This window comes from Mustela putorius, unplaced genomic scaffold (assembly GCF_011764305.1).
Source record: "Mustela putorius furo isolate JIRA1106 unplaced genomic scaffold, ASM1176430v1.1 tig00000695_pilon_pilon_pilon, whole genome shotgun sequence".
Lineage (NCBI taxonomy): Eukaryota > Metazoa > Chordata > Mammalia > Carnivora > Mustelidae > Mustela > Mustela putorius.
Window position 1 is genome coordinate 10,421,313 of NW_025421447.1, and position 16,449 is coordinate 10,437,761.

The window sequence follows — 16,449 nt, forward strand, 5'->3', positions numbered from 1 at the left end:
CTTTACCCAGCACAGGGCCTGAACTCATGATCCCAAGATCCAGAGTCACATCCTTTTCTGACTGAGCCAGCCAGGTGCCCCATGAATTTCTTTTTTTTCCTTTTGTAAAAATTCATTTATTTGACAGAGAGATCACAAGTAGGCAGAGAGGCAGATGGGGGGGCGGGGGGAGCAGACTCCCGGCTGAGAAGAGAGCCCAATGTGGGGCTCAATCCCAAGACCCCGAGATCATGACCCAAGCTGAAGGCAGAGGCTTAACTCCCTGAGCCCAACCCCGTGAATTTTTTGATTATTGTTACTTATTGCCTGATTGACTTGTCCTCTCCCCAAAGATTATGCCAGCTAGTAGTTTTATTACTTAAAAAGCAATTTTTTACTTCTTAAAGTAAAAGTAATTTTTTACTTTTAAGCAATTCATTTTCTCAGCCATGTATGAGATTTTTTTGTTTGTTTCTTTGTTTTTTTACGGTTGCCATAACCAACTATCACTGCCTGGATGGTTTAAAAAACAGAAATTTATTTACTCAGAGCCTTGGAGGCTGGAAGTCCAAGATCATGGCGTTGACAGGATTGGTGTCTTCTGAAACTTCTTTCCTTGGTCTGTAGATGGTCACCTCTTCCCTGTGTCTTCATAGTTTTCCTTCAGTGTGTGTCTGTCTCTTATTCCCTTTAAAAGGACACTGGACATATGGCATTAGGGCATACCCATACGACTTCACTTTACCCTAATCACCTCTCTAAAGGCTTTGTCTTCAAATATAGTTATTTATACAATTTTTTTTTTGGCGGGACACAATTCACCCCATACTGAATGATAAAACACAAATATATGAAAAATATGAGTGTAAGAAAAAGTAAAAAGCCTATAGCTTTGTCAGTTTGAAGAAATCAATGTTGTTCCTTATTTTTGCCCATATGCAGACCTAACTGATGGTTTGAACAACCCCAAATGTAACCTAAAAAATTATTTTTAAGATTATTTATTTATTTGAGAGAGAGAGAGAGAGAGAGAGCAAGAGCACAAGTAGGGCAAAAGGTAGAGGGAGAAGCAGACTCCCCGCTGAGCAGGGAGCCTAATGTGGACTTCAATCCCAAGACCGTGGGATCTGAGCCAAAGGCAGATGCTTAAGCAACAGAGCCATTCAGGGACCCCTGAAATGTAACTTTTTATGTATAATCTAAAATAACACTAGAAAACTGCATGGTTTTAAAGGAATTTCCTAGTAGTTGGCTAATTTCTAGTATTGCCTCCAGGATTTCTATCAAATTAACAACAAGTTTTGTTAAAGAAATATGTATAATTGGAAAAGCGGGCTTGTAGCACATTATATAATAAGATTATGAATAAATCAACTACCTGCATCAAAGAACGGGGGTGGGATTCTTAAAGTACTTATAGGGACAGGGAGACCAATAGCCCTCCAAGCTATTTTTTGGCACCAGTCCAATTTCCCAAGAGCTGGAAAAGAGAAATGAGGTGACATACACATGCAGCAGTGACATTTAGACCACAGGAACTGGTTGGGAACCCTACTGGCAGACACTGGAATAAAGTGTCTGAAAATTGCTCAGATAGAACGATTTCATATCTGGTCATGCTGCAACTGGAGCTTGATGATGACAAGATACTATATTTGGTTCATTTGTCAGCAAAACTGTAGGGCTGTGGATGCCTTTTCTCAATCTGCCAAAGTGGCCAAGCCCATGAAAATATGAAACAATTGTGTGGGAAGGGCAGTGCCTTCTTTTTCTGCATCAGTCTTTCTAATTGTTCATAAGTTGTGTTCATATTTGGAAACAAGAACTTCATCTGATTTTGGATACCAACCCCCTAGGCACTAAGGTATAAATCCCAAAGAGAAGAAAGCCATTTTCCAGTGTGCACCTTCAAAGGAGAGAATGGTAGGGAGTCAAAGATTCTCCTTTTCTTTGTCATTTGTTCTCTTTCCAATTGCACCATGCAGAAGACGTAGACAGAATATTTAGCCTGTACTCTGGACGGAGCAGCCTGGATGGGAACCTTTTCTTTCCGGGTCTTATAAGATACAGGAAGATACAGGATTCCTCAGAACCAGTAAAAGCAAGATGGGCTCCTGATTCTTTTTTTTTTTTTTTTTAAGATTTTATTTATTTATTTGACACACACGGAGAGAGACCACAAGTAGGCAAAGAGGCAGGCAGAGAGAGAGGGGGAAGCAGGCTTCCTGCTGAGCAGAGAGCCCAATGCGGGGCTTGATCCCAAGACCCTGGGATCATGACCTGAGCCGAAGGCAGAGGCTTTAACCCCCTGAGCCACCCAGGCGCCCCTGGGCTCCTGATTCTTAGATGGAGATATGGCACTGTTTATAATGACCGAGACTTGAAGGTATTGCTGGGTCAGCCAAACCCTCTGAGGGGAGTCCTGAGGCAGAGCGGAGAATGAAAGCCTTTCCACTAAATACATCCACCCATCTTCCATATGCCTTTATTGCTTCCCCAATTTACTTTTCTTAAGCCCTATCTCTAGCCACTTTTAGCATCTGAGCACTCCTGATGAGGCTGAGGTTGGATTTACAGCAAGAAGGCAGGGCTCTTTGGACCGAGAGCACAATTCCAACATGTTATGAGGAAGTTGCAGCACAGATAAAGTCTGTGCAGAAGGAGATTCCAGAAGGAGGTCCTTGTGTACATTGTGCAATGCTTCCAAAGGGCAGGGATCACGGTTTAGATTGTCTGCTATGTTGAATAGTTGGTCATTCTATTATAGGCAGAGATGACTCTACCCAGAGACCCAGGTCTCCAGCTGCCAAGTCACATTTCCATTGGCCCAGAAACTCTTAACTTCACAGAGGACTATTTTGCTGCTTTTAGCTGCGCCTTCCTAAAATCAAAGTTTCTGTGCAAAACAATGGAAGAAACTTGATTTGGGTGGTGGGGGGAGGTTGTAATTTTATGTAGCTCATAATAATGACCACGCCTAGTCTTATCAGGTGCTGAGGAGGTAGGCGAGGGAAACCAGGGTGTGTTGAGGGGAAGATGGTGACATAACTAGTGTATTTGGGGAGGCCAGGGAATGTTAGGTGCTTAAGACACTGTTTATCAAATTTAATATCTATATGAAGATGTAGTTTCGGATTCGTAGTTTTGGGATGTGTCTGTGGACCCTACTGGAGTAGGACTCCCTGGCAGCCCCCAGGCCACTGTAGAGGCTTGGGGTGTTAGGCAGAACTTAACAGTAGCTTCACATGGAACCACAGCTAGAGCCAACTCCCCTCCGGACGAGCCGCGTCAGACACTAGACAGGAAGCATGACCCCTGGGATCCTTTGTAGCTTTACCGTTCTGATTTGGGGTTCTGAGGTTTCCAACAAGGTGGTTCTTTTTTTTTTTTTTTTTAAAGTAGGCTCCGTGCCGGGCATGGATCTGGAACTCACGACCTGGAGATCAAGAGTCCCATGCGCCACCAACTGAGCCAGCCAGGTGCTCTCTCCCCTCTCCCCCCACAACGGGGTTTTTCAACTTTTGGGGTCACAGGCCTCCGTGGGAACAAGGAAAGCTCTGTGTCCCCTAACCTCCCCGGTGCACACGCACTCCTAATGGTGCAAGCCACGTTAGGCCCCGCAGCCCCGGCGCAGCAGTCCCGCCCGCCTTCCCTCCGGGTCGGGCACCCGCGCGCTGGGCGGTTCTGCGGCTCCGCAGCTGGCCCGGCTCGGCAGCTGGCCGGGCTGCGCATCAGGCGCGGGCGGGGGCGTGCCAGGGGGCGTGTCCGGGGCGTGTCGGGGGTGGGGCCAAGGCGGGCGCTAGCCGCGCCCCTCGGCCGTGCGAGAGGCCGAGCTTGCTGCATTGCAGCCGCCGCGGCGCCGCTCGGCTCCTCACTCCCAACAATGGCGGCTCCGAGCCCGAGCGGCGGCGGCGGCGGCTCCGGGGGCGGCAGCGGCAGCGGCACCCCGGGCCCCGTGGGCCCCCCGGCGCCGGGCCACCCGGCCGTCAGCAGCATGCAGGGTAAGGAACGCGCCAGCGCCGCGACCCCGGTCCCCCCGGCGCGGCCGTCGGCGTCGTCGCGGCCTGTCCCCGCGGCCGCGGACGCCCCCGGACCCGGCTGAGGGAGCCACCGGAGCCGCCCGCGCCCGCCCCCCGCCCTCCCTCGCGCTTCTCGCCGCGCGCCCGGCCCTGCCCCGGCCCCGGCCCGGGCCCCGCGCGCAGGCCCGGGGCCGCGGCCTCCGCCTCCGCCCGCGCGCGGCCGCTCGGCCCCGCCGGCCCTGCGCGCGGGGCCCACCTGGCCCTGCACCGCCCCCGCGGCCGCCCCCGCCGCGCCGCCGCCGCTCACCTGGCGCCGCCCCGCCCGCGCTTCCGGGCCCGAGCCCGCCCGGCCCGGCGACCCGGCCGCGCAGGTAGGCGGCGGCGGCGCCCCAGCCCCAGCCCGGCGCCCCCCGGCGCTCCGCCGCCGCAGTGGGGCCCCGCGCAGGGCCATCTTGGCTCCCCGCGGGGCGCAGCTGGAGCCGGCCCGCCCGCCGAGCTGACCTCCCGGCCCTGCGCTCCAGCGGGACCCCGCGCCTGCAAACTTTCGCGGGGGTTCCGCGCGCCGGGAGGGCGAGAGGGGTGGGGGGAGGGGGCGCCCGGGCCTGTGCCACCTGTAAGGTGGTGGTGTGGACAGCCGCGGGCCTGGCGGAGCGGCTTGTCCGGGGCCGGGGGTGTCCGCGTGAGCCTGGCAGGCTCAGAATCTCAGCACAGAAGCGAGAGAGAGCAGATTCGGTTCCAGTGGAGAGGGGCAGGCGGTGGAGCGCGGCAGGGGTCAAAGTGATACCGTGTCGCGTCTGGACATCCGAGGCAGCTTCCTAATTCATGGCTGGCTGTCCCCACCGGGAGTGCGCATTTAGATCCGTAGGGCTCCTGACAGGGGTGGTGGTGGTGGTGGTGGTGGTGGGGCTGTTGTGAAAATACCAGGCCCCAGCCCATCGGGGGCCATTTCCTTAAGTTTCCTGCGGAATTTCGAGGAGTAATGTTATTTTTAAAACAGGGAATCTCAGAAATCTCTTGACGACTTCGGCTGACTGCTTATATTACCTTATTAGCGGAATCTGTCGGGGTACCCTTGGTGGTCCGTGTCGCCATGGTTACTCCTTGATGAAAAGCTTTCTAAGGACGCTTCGGTCGGTCTTAACCGGGTGTCTAGGTGTGTCTGAACCGCGTTTGGGTCAACATTTACTGACTGTCTTGTGTTTATGAGAGCGTCTGTGATTCACGAAGCAGAGACAGGATTTTAGTCATTTTTATATCCCAGCTGCCCTCCCTTATGAGATAATTTTGATACACATAAAGAATGGTGACATATAGACAGGGTGATGTCAGAGCTCAGAGGACACTTTCTGTGCAGGCTTTCATCATTAATTCAAATTGAATTCGTTATTGGATGCTACTGTGTTGCACAGCACACTGTATAGACGAAGTGAAACATGGATTTAGTGATCTTACCCCTTTCCAGTCTAGTTGTTGCTGGTGGGGAAATGAAACAGCAAAACGACAACTTAGGGTTGTGTTGCTTATGCAAAACGGGTGACTTACAATGCTTATAAAAGTAATGCAGGTTTTTTGGCGGGGAGTTCATGGTGGGGGGGGTAGGGAGGCTGGTAGTTTGAAAAAGTTGTATAAATGTATTCTTTTTTTGTTGCTCAAAACAAAATTTATTGAGCATCTGCCTAGTGCTGGGCATAGACTGTGTAGTGCTGGGTATGCAGAAAAGAGTGAACGGGGCAGTCACAGCTCTGATGGAGATTACCCTCCCCATGGGATAGGCCAGGGAAGACAATCGGCAGGTAAATAATGGAGAAAAGTGTTACAGAGATAACAAGCTGGGTTTTGTGATGGAAGATAATGGGGAAAGGTAGAGTGCTTTGATAAGATGGTTTAAGAAGACCTGTCTGCAAAGACGAAGCTCCTGCTAACAAAGGCAGAGGGAAACTGTGTGAAGGCTCCAAAGTGGGCAAAGTGGGGAAGACCTTGGAGTGTTGTAGGAATGCAAAGTCCTTGTGGCTGGGCATTATTCTGACGTTCTCCATGCTTCTCCGCCACCCCTGAATGTCAGTGCCTAGTAAACCAAACTTTCTATCAAGCGGAACCTATTTTCAAAGGGAGAAGGAATACATAGGACTTCTCTTTGAATTATTGATGAATTTCTTTTACCACTACCATGTCTAGCCTTGATTGCTTCAGGAACCTGCTAGATATATCTTGTTATTTGAACCTGTTTTGGTTCCTCAGAATGAAGAGAAGCACTTGACATTCTCAGGATGTTGTCTAGCACAGTCCAGGTTATAGACCATGAGCTTAATGGCAATTTAGGATCTTTTCTGTTTTGTGTGGTTCGAACCTAACCTTTCATGCTTCATCTGCCCTAGAGACCTTCAGTTTTAGATCAGACTTCAGAGCCTCAGAATGTTTGGTATATCACCCCCTTTCTCCAGTCTACTTCTACTTGCTACCCTAGAACACTGCCTTTCTGGGCGGTGTTAATGACCTCCCTTCTTTCAAGCAACTAGTATTCATATATGGAATACATTTTATCTAACAGACATTAAGAGGTACTTCTGTGTGATGAGCCCTGTGCTGGGCACTGGATAACCCTGTACACTTTTTTCATGGCTTGAGGTTTGTGGCCCAGAAGTGGCCCAGTTGGGAGGCATTATTTTCTTAATATCACAATGTTTAAGATCCAGAGCTCTGGAGCCCTGGATTTGAATCCCCTTCTCAGGATTTAAGATTTTTGTGACCTAGGGCAAGATACTTAACCTCTCCAAGCTTGTTTCTCAGTTGGAATGTAGGAATAATGCTTATGTCACAGCTTCTTTGAGAATGCACACAGCATAGTCCTAACATATAGTAAGGATGTGATACATGCCCACCATCACCATTGTTAATAGCAACAATGCTGTTATTTGTAAGGGTGTCCTTAATGGTCTCTTTCATTATTACTAGATGTGTCCCTAACCCCTCATGATCCACTACACAGTTTCTCCGGCTTCATTATTACTGGGTCCTACCCTTCTCACTAATCTGTTGATGTCCACTGATGAGTCTTTATTCTACCTGGATTCAGGTAGAATACCTGCTCGGTCATGTACAAGCTCTGTGACTTGGGATGATTACTCACCTTCTCTGAACTCTGAGTTTCTCATCTGTTAAAATAGGGATACAACCTACCTGACAGGGCTGTTGTGATGATCACATTATTAGATTAATGCACACAGGAGTGCTTGGAAAATTGTAAACTATTAGTATATAAGGATTTTTAATAGACATGGCTGTTCACCTGGTTGAATTACTAGATACTTGACTATCTCATAAACACAAGTTTATTTTAGAAGACTTAAAGTAGGGAAAAAATAAAACTTTTTTTAAAACTTCTGTTAAAAATAAGACTTCTGTGTTTCTGAAACTCTACTCAGTTGAGAAGTGCCAGTTTTTTTTTTTTTTTTAAGATTTCATTTATTTATTTATTTGACAGAGAGAGAGAGAGATCACAAATAGGCAGAGAGATAGGCAGAAGGGGAGGGGGAAGCAGGCTCCCCACTGAGCAGAGAGCCCGATGCGGGTGCCTCAATCCCAGGACCGACCCTGAGATCATGACCTGAGCCGAAGGCAGAGGCTTAAGCCACTGGGCCACCCAGGCGCCCGAGAAGTGTCAGTTTTTAAAGCGATTTTTAAAATGTGATTAGAGGGGCGCCTGGGTGGCTCAATGGGTTGGGCCGCTGCCTTCGGCTCGGGTCATGGTCTCAGGGTCCTGGGATCGAGTCCCACATCGGGCTCTCTGCTCGGCTGGGGGCCTGCTTCCCTTCCTCTCTCTGTGATCTCTTCCCTTCCTCTCTCCTACTGTGATCTCTCTCTGTAAAATAAATAAATAAAATCTTTAAAAAAAAATGTGATTAGAATAGTTAGCATCTGTAGTTGATTCTGAAAAATATGGAAGCATCGGAAAGTACTTGCTACAGGAAGCAGTTATAAAGTCTACATTGTAGGTACCTCTGATTCTCTTAATGAGCTGTTCTAGATAGGCGGTTTTTCCTTTTTTCTTCTCCGGTCTCAGCTGTAGATGTGTCACAAAACTTATGGACTACTAGTCCAGTCCTTGCTTATTTACCTTCACCTGAACTATTTATAAATAGCATTTAAAGTAAAAAGATGATTGTTTGGTTCTCCTTAAAAAACACACTCACACAAGGGCACCTGGGTGGCTCAGTTGGTTAGGCATCCAACTATGGATTTCAGCTCAGGTCTTGGTCTCAGGATCGTGAGTTCAGGCCATGCGCTGAGCTCCACGCTGGGTGTGTAGCCTGCTTAAAAACAAAAACAAAACCAGAAACACATAAACAATAATGTACAGCATGGCAGCTATTGTTAATAATACTATATTGCATATTTGAAAGTTGCTAAGAGTAAATCTTAAAAGTTCTCATCAAAAGAATGTAAGTTTTTTGTGCATGGTGATATTAACTAGACTTATTATAGCGATCATTTTGTGATATGTACAAATATCAAGTCATTAAGTTATATATCTGAAATTAATGTCATGTATGTTAATTATACCTCAGTACTAAAAAACTTTATGAAAGAAACACAGAACTTTCAGGCGTAATGGTGGATGTCTGCTAAAAAAGATTTCAAATCAGTACACTTTTTTCTCTCAATAATATTTAAATATATAAAATATGTGTGAAATGCCTTATTTGTGATTATATTAGACTGTTGTACCATTTAGTCTGTGGTTTCCAAGAACCATAGGAAGATGCCTTTATTTGGATACTAAAGAACTGAATTGTGCAGACAGTAGATCTAGTTCCAAACCCTAGGACTGAGCCAGGCAGGCTGAGTACTAGTCCCTTAACCATTCATGTGACACAACCTGGTACAAAGTCCACCCCAGCAAGTTGGTCCCCTCTCAAAGCACAGTGCATTTCTCTGTTTTCTCTTAAAAACAAGCACAATCCTAGTATTAAAAGACAAGAAGTACAAAAACAATCCTTTCAATATACTTATTTTCTCTCCTTTTCCTCTCATGTACCTTCAAGTGAATGTGTACTGAAACTCATTTTAAGATGGGATATTAGTTAACCCTGTATTTTGAGTCCTGTTCCCCCCCCCCCATAAATTTCTGTATTTTTCTTCCATTTCTGTGAGCAGCTGGATTGCTTTGGGCTCATTCAGCCTTCCCTGCTTCCTAGGGGTCAGGAGATCACAAGCAGCTCTATCATACATAACCCAGGTCAGTCTCTGTAGTCTCCATCTCTCAGAGATAGGGAGTCGGTCTAAGTTACACAACCTGGGAAACCTTCATTCAGATTTAAAGTTAAGAAGGGAAACCAATAGTTAACACAGCTCTTTTTCACTCTTTCCCTAATTTGATGCTCATAAACACTACTTTAAGGGTAGGTTGCCTTAGTTCCCTCTCATAGATTAGGGAACTAACATTCAATGAAGTGATTTGCTCTGGAGGAGGTGGGTTCTGACCCACCCGTGTGACTAGTAGCCTTTCTTCTTCTTGCTCAGTAGCACAGGGTCACACAGGTTTTCCGAGCTCAAAGCTGTTTCAGCCATTCAGGTCTGAGAGAAGAAACTTTGCCAGAATGATGCAGATTCAGGAATAGAAAGGGGAAATTATTTTAGGTTTTGGTTGGGGAGGGTGGAAGCTCTAAGCAGCCAGCCATGTTTGGGTTGATTTTGGAGCCTTGTTGCTTCCTGATGCTCCTTTATGTTCTAGAGTTTTAAACTTCCTGGAGGGTTGACAGTAGCATTTTGGATTAGGAGGCATTTTGATTGGGAATCTAAAGTAAGTAGAAAATTTTAATTAGGCATTGGCCCAGGAAGCCAGTATAGATTTGAAAGGTAATGGAACCCTTTCATCACCGTACATAATATATAAAAGGAACCCATTTATCAGAAGAGTTAATAAATTATGTTGCTATCCCGAATAAATTTGACATTTGGTGGAAGTGACTGTTCTGCCAATGGGCATGGGTTTGCTTCTCCCCTTGTCCCCGATCCCAGGAGCTCCAGAAAGTCTTCATGTGTTGACTTTTCATGCTTTTGTCAAAGTATAGAATTATTGTGTACTTATAGAAAGGCTTCAAGGGCCAGGAGTGATAAGATTGACCTAACTTGTGGCTGCACAGTGAAAGGGACCATTGGTTAGTAGTTAACTCAAGATGGGCCTCTCGAAAGAAGGTAACATTCATATCGTATACAGCTTGATTCCTGGCAAACACATCATTGGAAAGATGATTGAAGTAGGCACTACAGCAGCTTTTTCAAGGCATGTTATGTTCAGCTTACCAAACAGCACTCAAAATTTATAAAAGGGAGAAATAAGAGAAGTGTTACCAGATATATCTGCTATGCCTTCATTGTCTGAACTTACTAAAAAAGTAAGTGACATTAATTGGCTCCCCTGATGTGTGCTGGTATCTCTGAGATCTGGTTTAGCTTCCTGCCAGGGAAATTATCCACCTTCTTGGACACCAGGGCACCAGGCTGTGTCTGGGAAGGGCTGTGGCAGAATGTAAGGCCTGGGGTGGGGATCCCCAGGCTGTGTGGAGTCCCTCCCTTTTACTTCTCCCAGGGAGACAGGGAATGAAAGGCGAGGGACTGGTTTTGTGTAGGTGGAGCTGGTCTGGTGGGGAAAGTGCCAGTCATTGTTCACCTGAGGGCGAGACCAGGAATGATCACTACGGTAGTAATGACCTGCAATATTCCAGGTGCTGTTGGACATTTTAGAGATATTGCTTAATCGTCACAGAGCGCTTTTGGGTATTGCTGTTCTATTTTACAGATGAGGAAGTTGAGGCTCATAGAGGTTAGATATTTAACACAGTCACAGAGGTAATCAGTTGCCCTCCCCAGGTATACTCAGGCTTCCCTGAACAAGCTGGAGGTATTAATACAGCATTTAGTTACACAACCAAAGAGTAAATGAGGTAGTCATTGGTCAGAGGCAGGAAAAAGAAATGGATCATGAGGACTGACAAGATCCCAAACTAAGAGCAACTGTGGAGGGGCGCTTGGGTGGCTCAGTTGTTAGGCATCTGCCTTTGGCTCGAGTCATGATCCCAGGGTCCTGGAATCGAGCCCGCATCAGGCTCCCTGCTCAGACAGAGGCCTGCTTCTCCCTCCCCACTCCCCCTGCTTGTTTTCCCTCTCTTGCGGTGTCTCTCTCTGTCAAGTAAATAAAATCTTAAAAAACAAAACAAAACAACTATGGAAAGGATTTGATCAGTATTTGTCAAATCATGAATGGTTCTGGATGACACAAACAAGCTGGGACCAACTGAATTATGGTGGACTCCTCTGAAGTTCGAGGCTGGTGAAGCAAGGAAAGTGAAAGGAAACAACACAGCAGGAGTCAAATCTTATGGAAACCACTCTAAGTACAATGCACATGCAAATTTCCGACAAGCCAAGATAAACCCTTAGATGTTAGAGCTGTAATGATGTACTCTGAGTAACTTTGCAGTTGAGGCCACATGCCACAGTTTTGAGGTTGAATCTGGAAGGCAGCAAACAACTAGACTCTTCATGCTTGTGTCAGAAGGAAGGCTTGGTAGATTGCTCTATGGGCGTGACCTGGTAAGGTGGCTTGGATTTTCTTTACGCTAGTGTGGCTTCATTCTGAAATTCATAGTCCATTGTCAGCAGTACCCAAATCTGGGATGCCCAGAGGCCTGAAAGGAATCGCTGAGGAAGTGGGAAATCACTTACACCCCTGTCCCGCACATACCATCTCCGGGTTATACCATCAATCCAAAGCAGCAGGCCAGGGAGAATGTAAAACCCCATGGGAGGGGGGCTCTTACCTAGGCAAAGCAGGTCCTGACACACTGTTTCCAAATTTTAAGATGAGATTACCTTTTTTTTTTTTAAGTAGCTTCCACACTCATGGAGTCCAACATGGGGCCTGAACTCACAACCCTGAGATCAAGACCTGAGCTGGGATTAAGAGTCAGACACTTAACCATTTGAGCCACACAGACGCTCCATACTGATATTTTTTTTAATTTTATAGTTAAAGAAGGATCCTGGGGGTCCAGTGAAATGATTTGAGTTTCACAGTTGGAACTAGGACCCTAGGCTGATGTTGCTTCTTTTTTCCTTTCACAAAGGCTCTTTGCCTTTTGTTTTTCTATACACATAATGCACAATGTAAACGGTCTTCTATGCTAACCTAGACAAGCTTACTTTATCGGGCAAATACGGTAATGGTAGGTTTTGAGTCAGGCCAGTGAAGGGCTGTCACGATTGAGGTGACAGTCAGAGAATGAGTGGGAATGTGGGAAAGAGGGTGACCTCGTGAGAAAGAGGAGAGAAGAAGCCCCACACAGCTCCATTTCTCTACACCACCATATACTTCTGGATGCTTGATCTTGGGGGTCTAAGATTTAACACAAGTAAGCTCACCTAGGACCAGATGAAATGAAAAGGACTCAAATTTGAAGTAGAGGATCATGTAGAATTTAGACTCCGGGTACAGATAACAGAATAAAAGAGGGAGGCACCTAAGATATTCAAGATTAACTGGTACCAGTAACAGATTTAACTGATACCTTAAGTGTGTGGATGGGAAGACAGAATTTCTGAGATACAGGAGACCTCAGAAAGGAACATATGTGAATGAATATTAATGGATGAATTACAGTATAGCCACAATCTGGCTTTGTCTACAGCCGAGGATACTGGAAGTTTTCCTCACTGTTTCTTTACCACCGTCTTTCTGTTCTTGTACAGGATTGCTGGTGGTCCCCTCACTGCCTCCCTGCCCTTTGAGAGTAAGGAGCTAGGGGAGTTCTAGAAAGATTTAGCTAATAGCCTTTGATCTGATCTGACTGATAAGACTAAGTGGAATTCCAAAGTGAGCCATTCTGTTGGAGTCAGTGGAGCCCTCCTTGCCTCTGAACTCTGGGTCTGTTAGCACATCTTTCCTGAGTGTGAGGCCTCAGAATCCCTTTACCGCATCACTTATCCATAATAAAAAGAACAAGTCCTGTAGTGACGCTTTGGGAATTCCAGACTCTTCCAGTTTTAGTTACCTGCATTGGTTCTGTACTTGAAGTGGGTTTAACCCCTCGTGTTAGAGCAGTAATTGGTGACACTCTAACATTGTCAGTTACATCTGCCTTTACACATTTTTCCTCCAGGAACTTTTTTTACATAATTGTGCAGACAGATCCAGCTCATTCTTTTTCTTGTATCTTTCAAGTTTATTTATCTTGCTTTTTTCCCCATTCATATTGCTATTCTGTTTACCTCTCTCATCCACTATTTATTTTTTGCTACCTAGTAGCAACCAATGAGCTAAAAAGAAAAGAGTGACTATTGACTTAAATTTGTTTCAGTCTTTCCTCCCTTTGCTTCCTCCCCAGTTGTTGCAGGTGAATTTTCCCTTCTTTCTCCCCCCACGTACCCCCTCCCCTGTAGGGGGAGGGAGGGTACTGGAAGCTGGGCTTTGGAACCGTTGGCGGGGGTGGTTGTTGCTGAAGCACCAGTGTGCTCTCTATCTGTGTATTTCTGTCTGTCTCCAGAGAGCCAGTTTCCTCTCCTTGACCTGTGCTCCCCTCATTTTGCCCAGGAGGAAGCTGGCTAGCTTTTAGTCACTTAGGCTTCTAAAACCCATGGATCTCTGACTTCTCTTAATGAAGTCTCTTCCTGCCGTACATCTGGTGGGGTAGCAAGTTGAGCTTGAGGTGGTAGCTGTGTCCAAGTTTGCCCCAAGGACTTCTGCTGGTGAAGTCTCTCCATTCACACTCCCTCCTGCGTTGTCTTTTGTGTGATTAGGTAGTAAGCAGTGGGTTACTTTTGGCTAAAGTAGCTACCTTAAGATTTTTCAGGTTTTGTATGTTGTGAGGTCTTTATCTTAGAATCTTAAGCATCTTGGTAACTGGATTAGAAAGACAACTTAAACACATCCTTCCTTTTAGTCCTGGCTCTTTTTTTTTTTTTTTCAAAGTTTTGATTGTGTTTGCATAAATGCAAGCTTGAGTGGATCCTCATTCTGAATTTCCCCATGTTGTTCCCAAAAGCATTCATGAACACAGACATAGGAAGACTACTAAGAAAACCAGACCCACTTAAACCAAGAGGATGAGATTTTGCGAAGGTTTGGCCATAAACAGCCTATTTTACTGAGTGCATTTTACAAAAAAATTACATCTGTATGAATGTAGGCATAAGGTATAAGCATGTCGAGCTGGATTTGGGAAATGAGTTCACAGGTTTTCTTCCTGTAACTTGTAAGGTTCCATTCTGCTGTATCATTCCTAGGGACACAGTCTTCTTGTCAGGCCTCCGTTAGAAGGGTTTCTGCCCCTCCTCACTAGTTCACTGTCTTACGCTTGAAGTTAGCGAATTGACTAGAAAAGGTTGGTTTGAGTGTTGAGGCTTCCCAATTTATGACCTACTTTTGAAGCCTTTGAATCAGTGTAGCAATTAATCATGAATAGTTCTAAGTAGTATGAGTTAATAAAAATAACCTGTAATGTGTTATGAATTTTTGGATTTAAAAAATTAATAAGAATATTTGAAAAGTTACTCTTGACTTCCAGGGGCTAATGGCTACTCTGTTTCTCGAATAGATGTGAAAAGTTAAGGTAACGGCAGAATTTAGAATTTAAACTTGACTTCAGCTCCGCTTGATAAAGTACAGCTTTATCTGAGACAGCTGACTTTTTTAAAGAAAGCCTGTATGTTACATTTATCACTGTGATAGTGGGGCTTATGTGATTTGAACTGTTCTTGAATTGGTTTTGTTCAAATGTAACATAAAAATGCAATGTCATGTTCTAATTTTGGTTTGTTTGATTTACAGTCAATGAACTGGAACTTATCTCTTTTACTTTAGGCTTTCAGATAAACTTCTGTGAAAAGGCACAAAGTAAGCTACAAATTTTATGATACTATGCTACTTATTTTTTTCATATCCATCTTGGTATTGGGAATGTGTCCACTATTGTTTCAACTAACCAACCATGGCAATTTTACATTAAAAGAGCTTCCATTTCTCATTCTTACTCCAAATACAAAAAAAAAAAAAAAAAAGTCATTGTTATATTCTTGATTGTAAGTTGTTCTTTAAAAAAAAAAAAGATTTTATTTATTTATTTGACAGAGATCACAAATAGGCAAAAAGGCAGGCAGAGAGAGAGAGAGGAGGAAGCAGGCTCCCCGTAGAGCAGAGTGCTCTATGTAGGGATGTGGGGCTCGATGTGGGGATGTGGGGCTTGATCCCAGGACCTTGGAATAATGACCTGAGCTGAAGGCAGAGGCTTTAACCCACTGCCACCCAGGTGCCCCTGTAAATTGTTCTTGTTTGCACTTGAAATTGAAATAGAAAGATACAGATATTCAAATGTATGTAGGCATAGAAAGACGTATATAGATATGCAGATGTATGTAGATTTGGAAATGTAGATAGCTCCAGAAAGCAGACTAGATTTAGAAAGATGTATACAGGTATCAAAAGATAGGTTTATATGATGTAGTTATAAAAAGCTGTACATAGGTATTTGGACTTAATCATAATTTAGACTATAAGTTGAGGAAAGGTTTCTATTAATATCGTGGTGCAAAAAAGTATGTCACTCTACTAAGAATTTTCATGCTTTAAAATTGATTTTTTTGAACCATACACTTAGAGCATTTTAGCTTTTCTCTTTGAAACAGTTTGTTTCTTCCTCCTCCTGCCTCCCCTTAACCCACTATAGATTAGTACTCTATATTAGGACACTAGTCTTTATTGAATACAGAATACGTTTTCTATTAAAGCACATTTTTTAAGCTAAAACAAATTCATTTTAACCTTAAATATCATTTGTATAAATGCAGTTTCAAAAAACCTTCACTCAAGGAGGCTACTCTCCAGTTGACCAAAAAAAAAAAAAAATCCCCCAATATAATATAACTAGTATCATCATCTGCTGATTTACTCACAGAATGAGGAAGAATGGGGACAACTTTTTGATAAACATCCTTCTCCCTCCCAGCTTTATTGAGATTTAATTGTCATATAACATTAAGTTTAAGGTGTATAGTGTGATGATTTGATAAATATTGCAAAATGATTATCACAGTATAGTTAGTTAGCACCTCCCTCACCTCCCATAACATTAGTATTTCTTTTTGTGCTGAGACCATTTAAGATTTACTCTTTTAGGGCACCTGGATGGCTCAGTCAGTTAAGCATCTGTCTTTGGCTCAGGTCATGATCCTAGGGTCCTGGGATGGAGCTCCTGGGGCTGGCTTCCTGCTCAGCAGGGAGACTACTCCCTCTTATACCCTTTGTCAAATAAACATCTTTAAAAAAAAAAATTGACTCTTTTGGCAATTTTCAAGTGTATCATACAGTATCATTAACAATAGTCACCATGCTGCACATTTTGGATCCCCCAATATAGATCATTTTTAAGTTAGTTAGTTCAAAGGAAACAACGTTTAA

General features: G+C 44.8%; 1 protein-coding gene across 2 annotated transcripts in view; it reads left to right on the forward strand.

The window, feature by feature from the left end:
* Positions 1-3,790: 3,790 nt before the first annotated feature.
* Positions 3,791-16,449, forward strand: part of MAP2K4 (mitogen-activated protein kinase kinase 4) — a 130,413-nt gene continuing 117,754 nt past the window's right edge. The window contains exons 1-2 of one of the 2 annotated variants that reach the window (XM_045083403.1): positions 3,791-3,980; positions 14,857-14,889. In XM_045083403.1, the coding sequence (XP_044939338.1) occupies positions 3,863-3,980; positions 14,857-14,889 (151 nt within the window). In that variant the 5' untranslated portion in view covers positions 3,791-3,862. The remainder of the gene's footprint in view (positions 3,981-14,856; positions 14,890-16,449) is intronic. The other variant, XM_045083404.1, reaches the window with a different exon arrangement.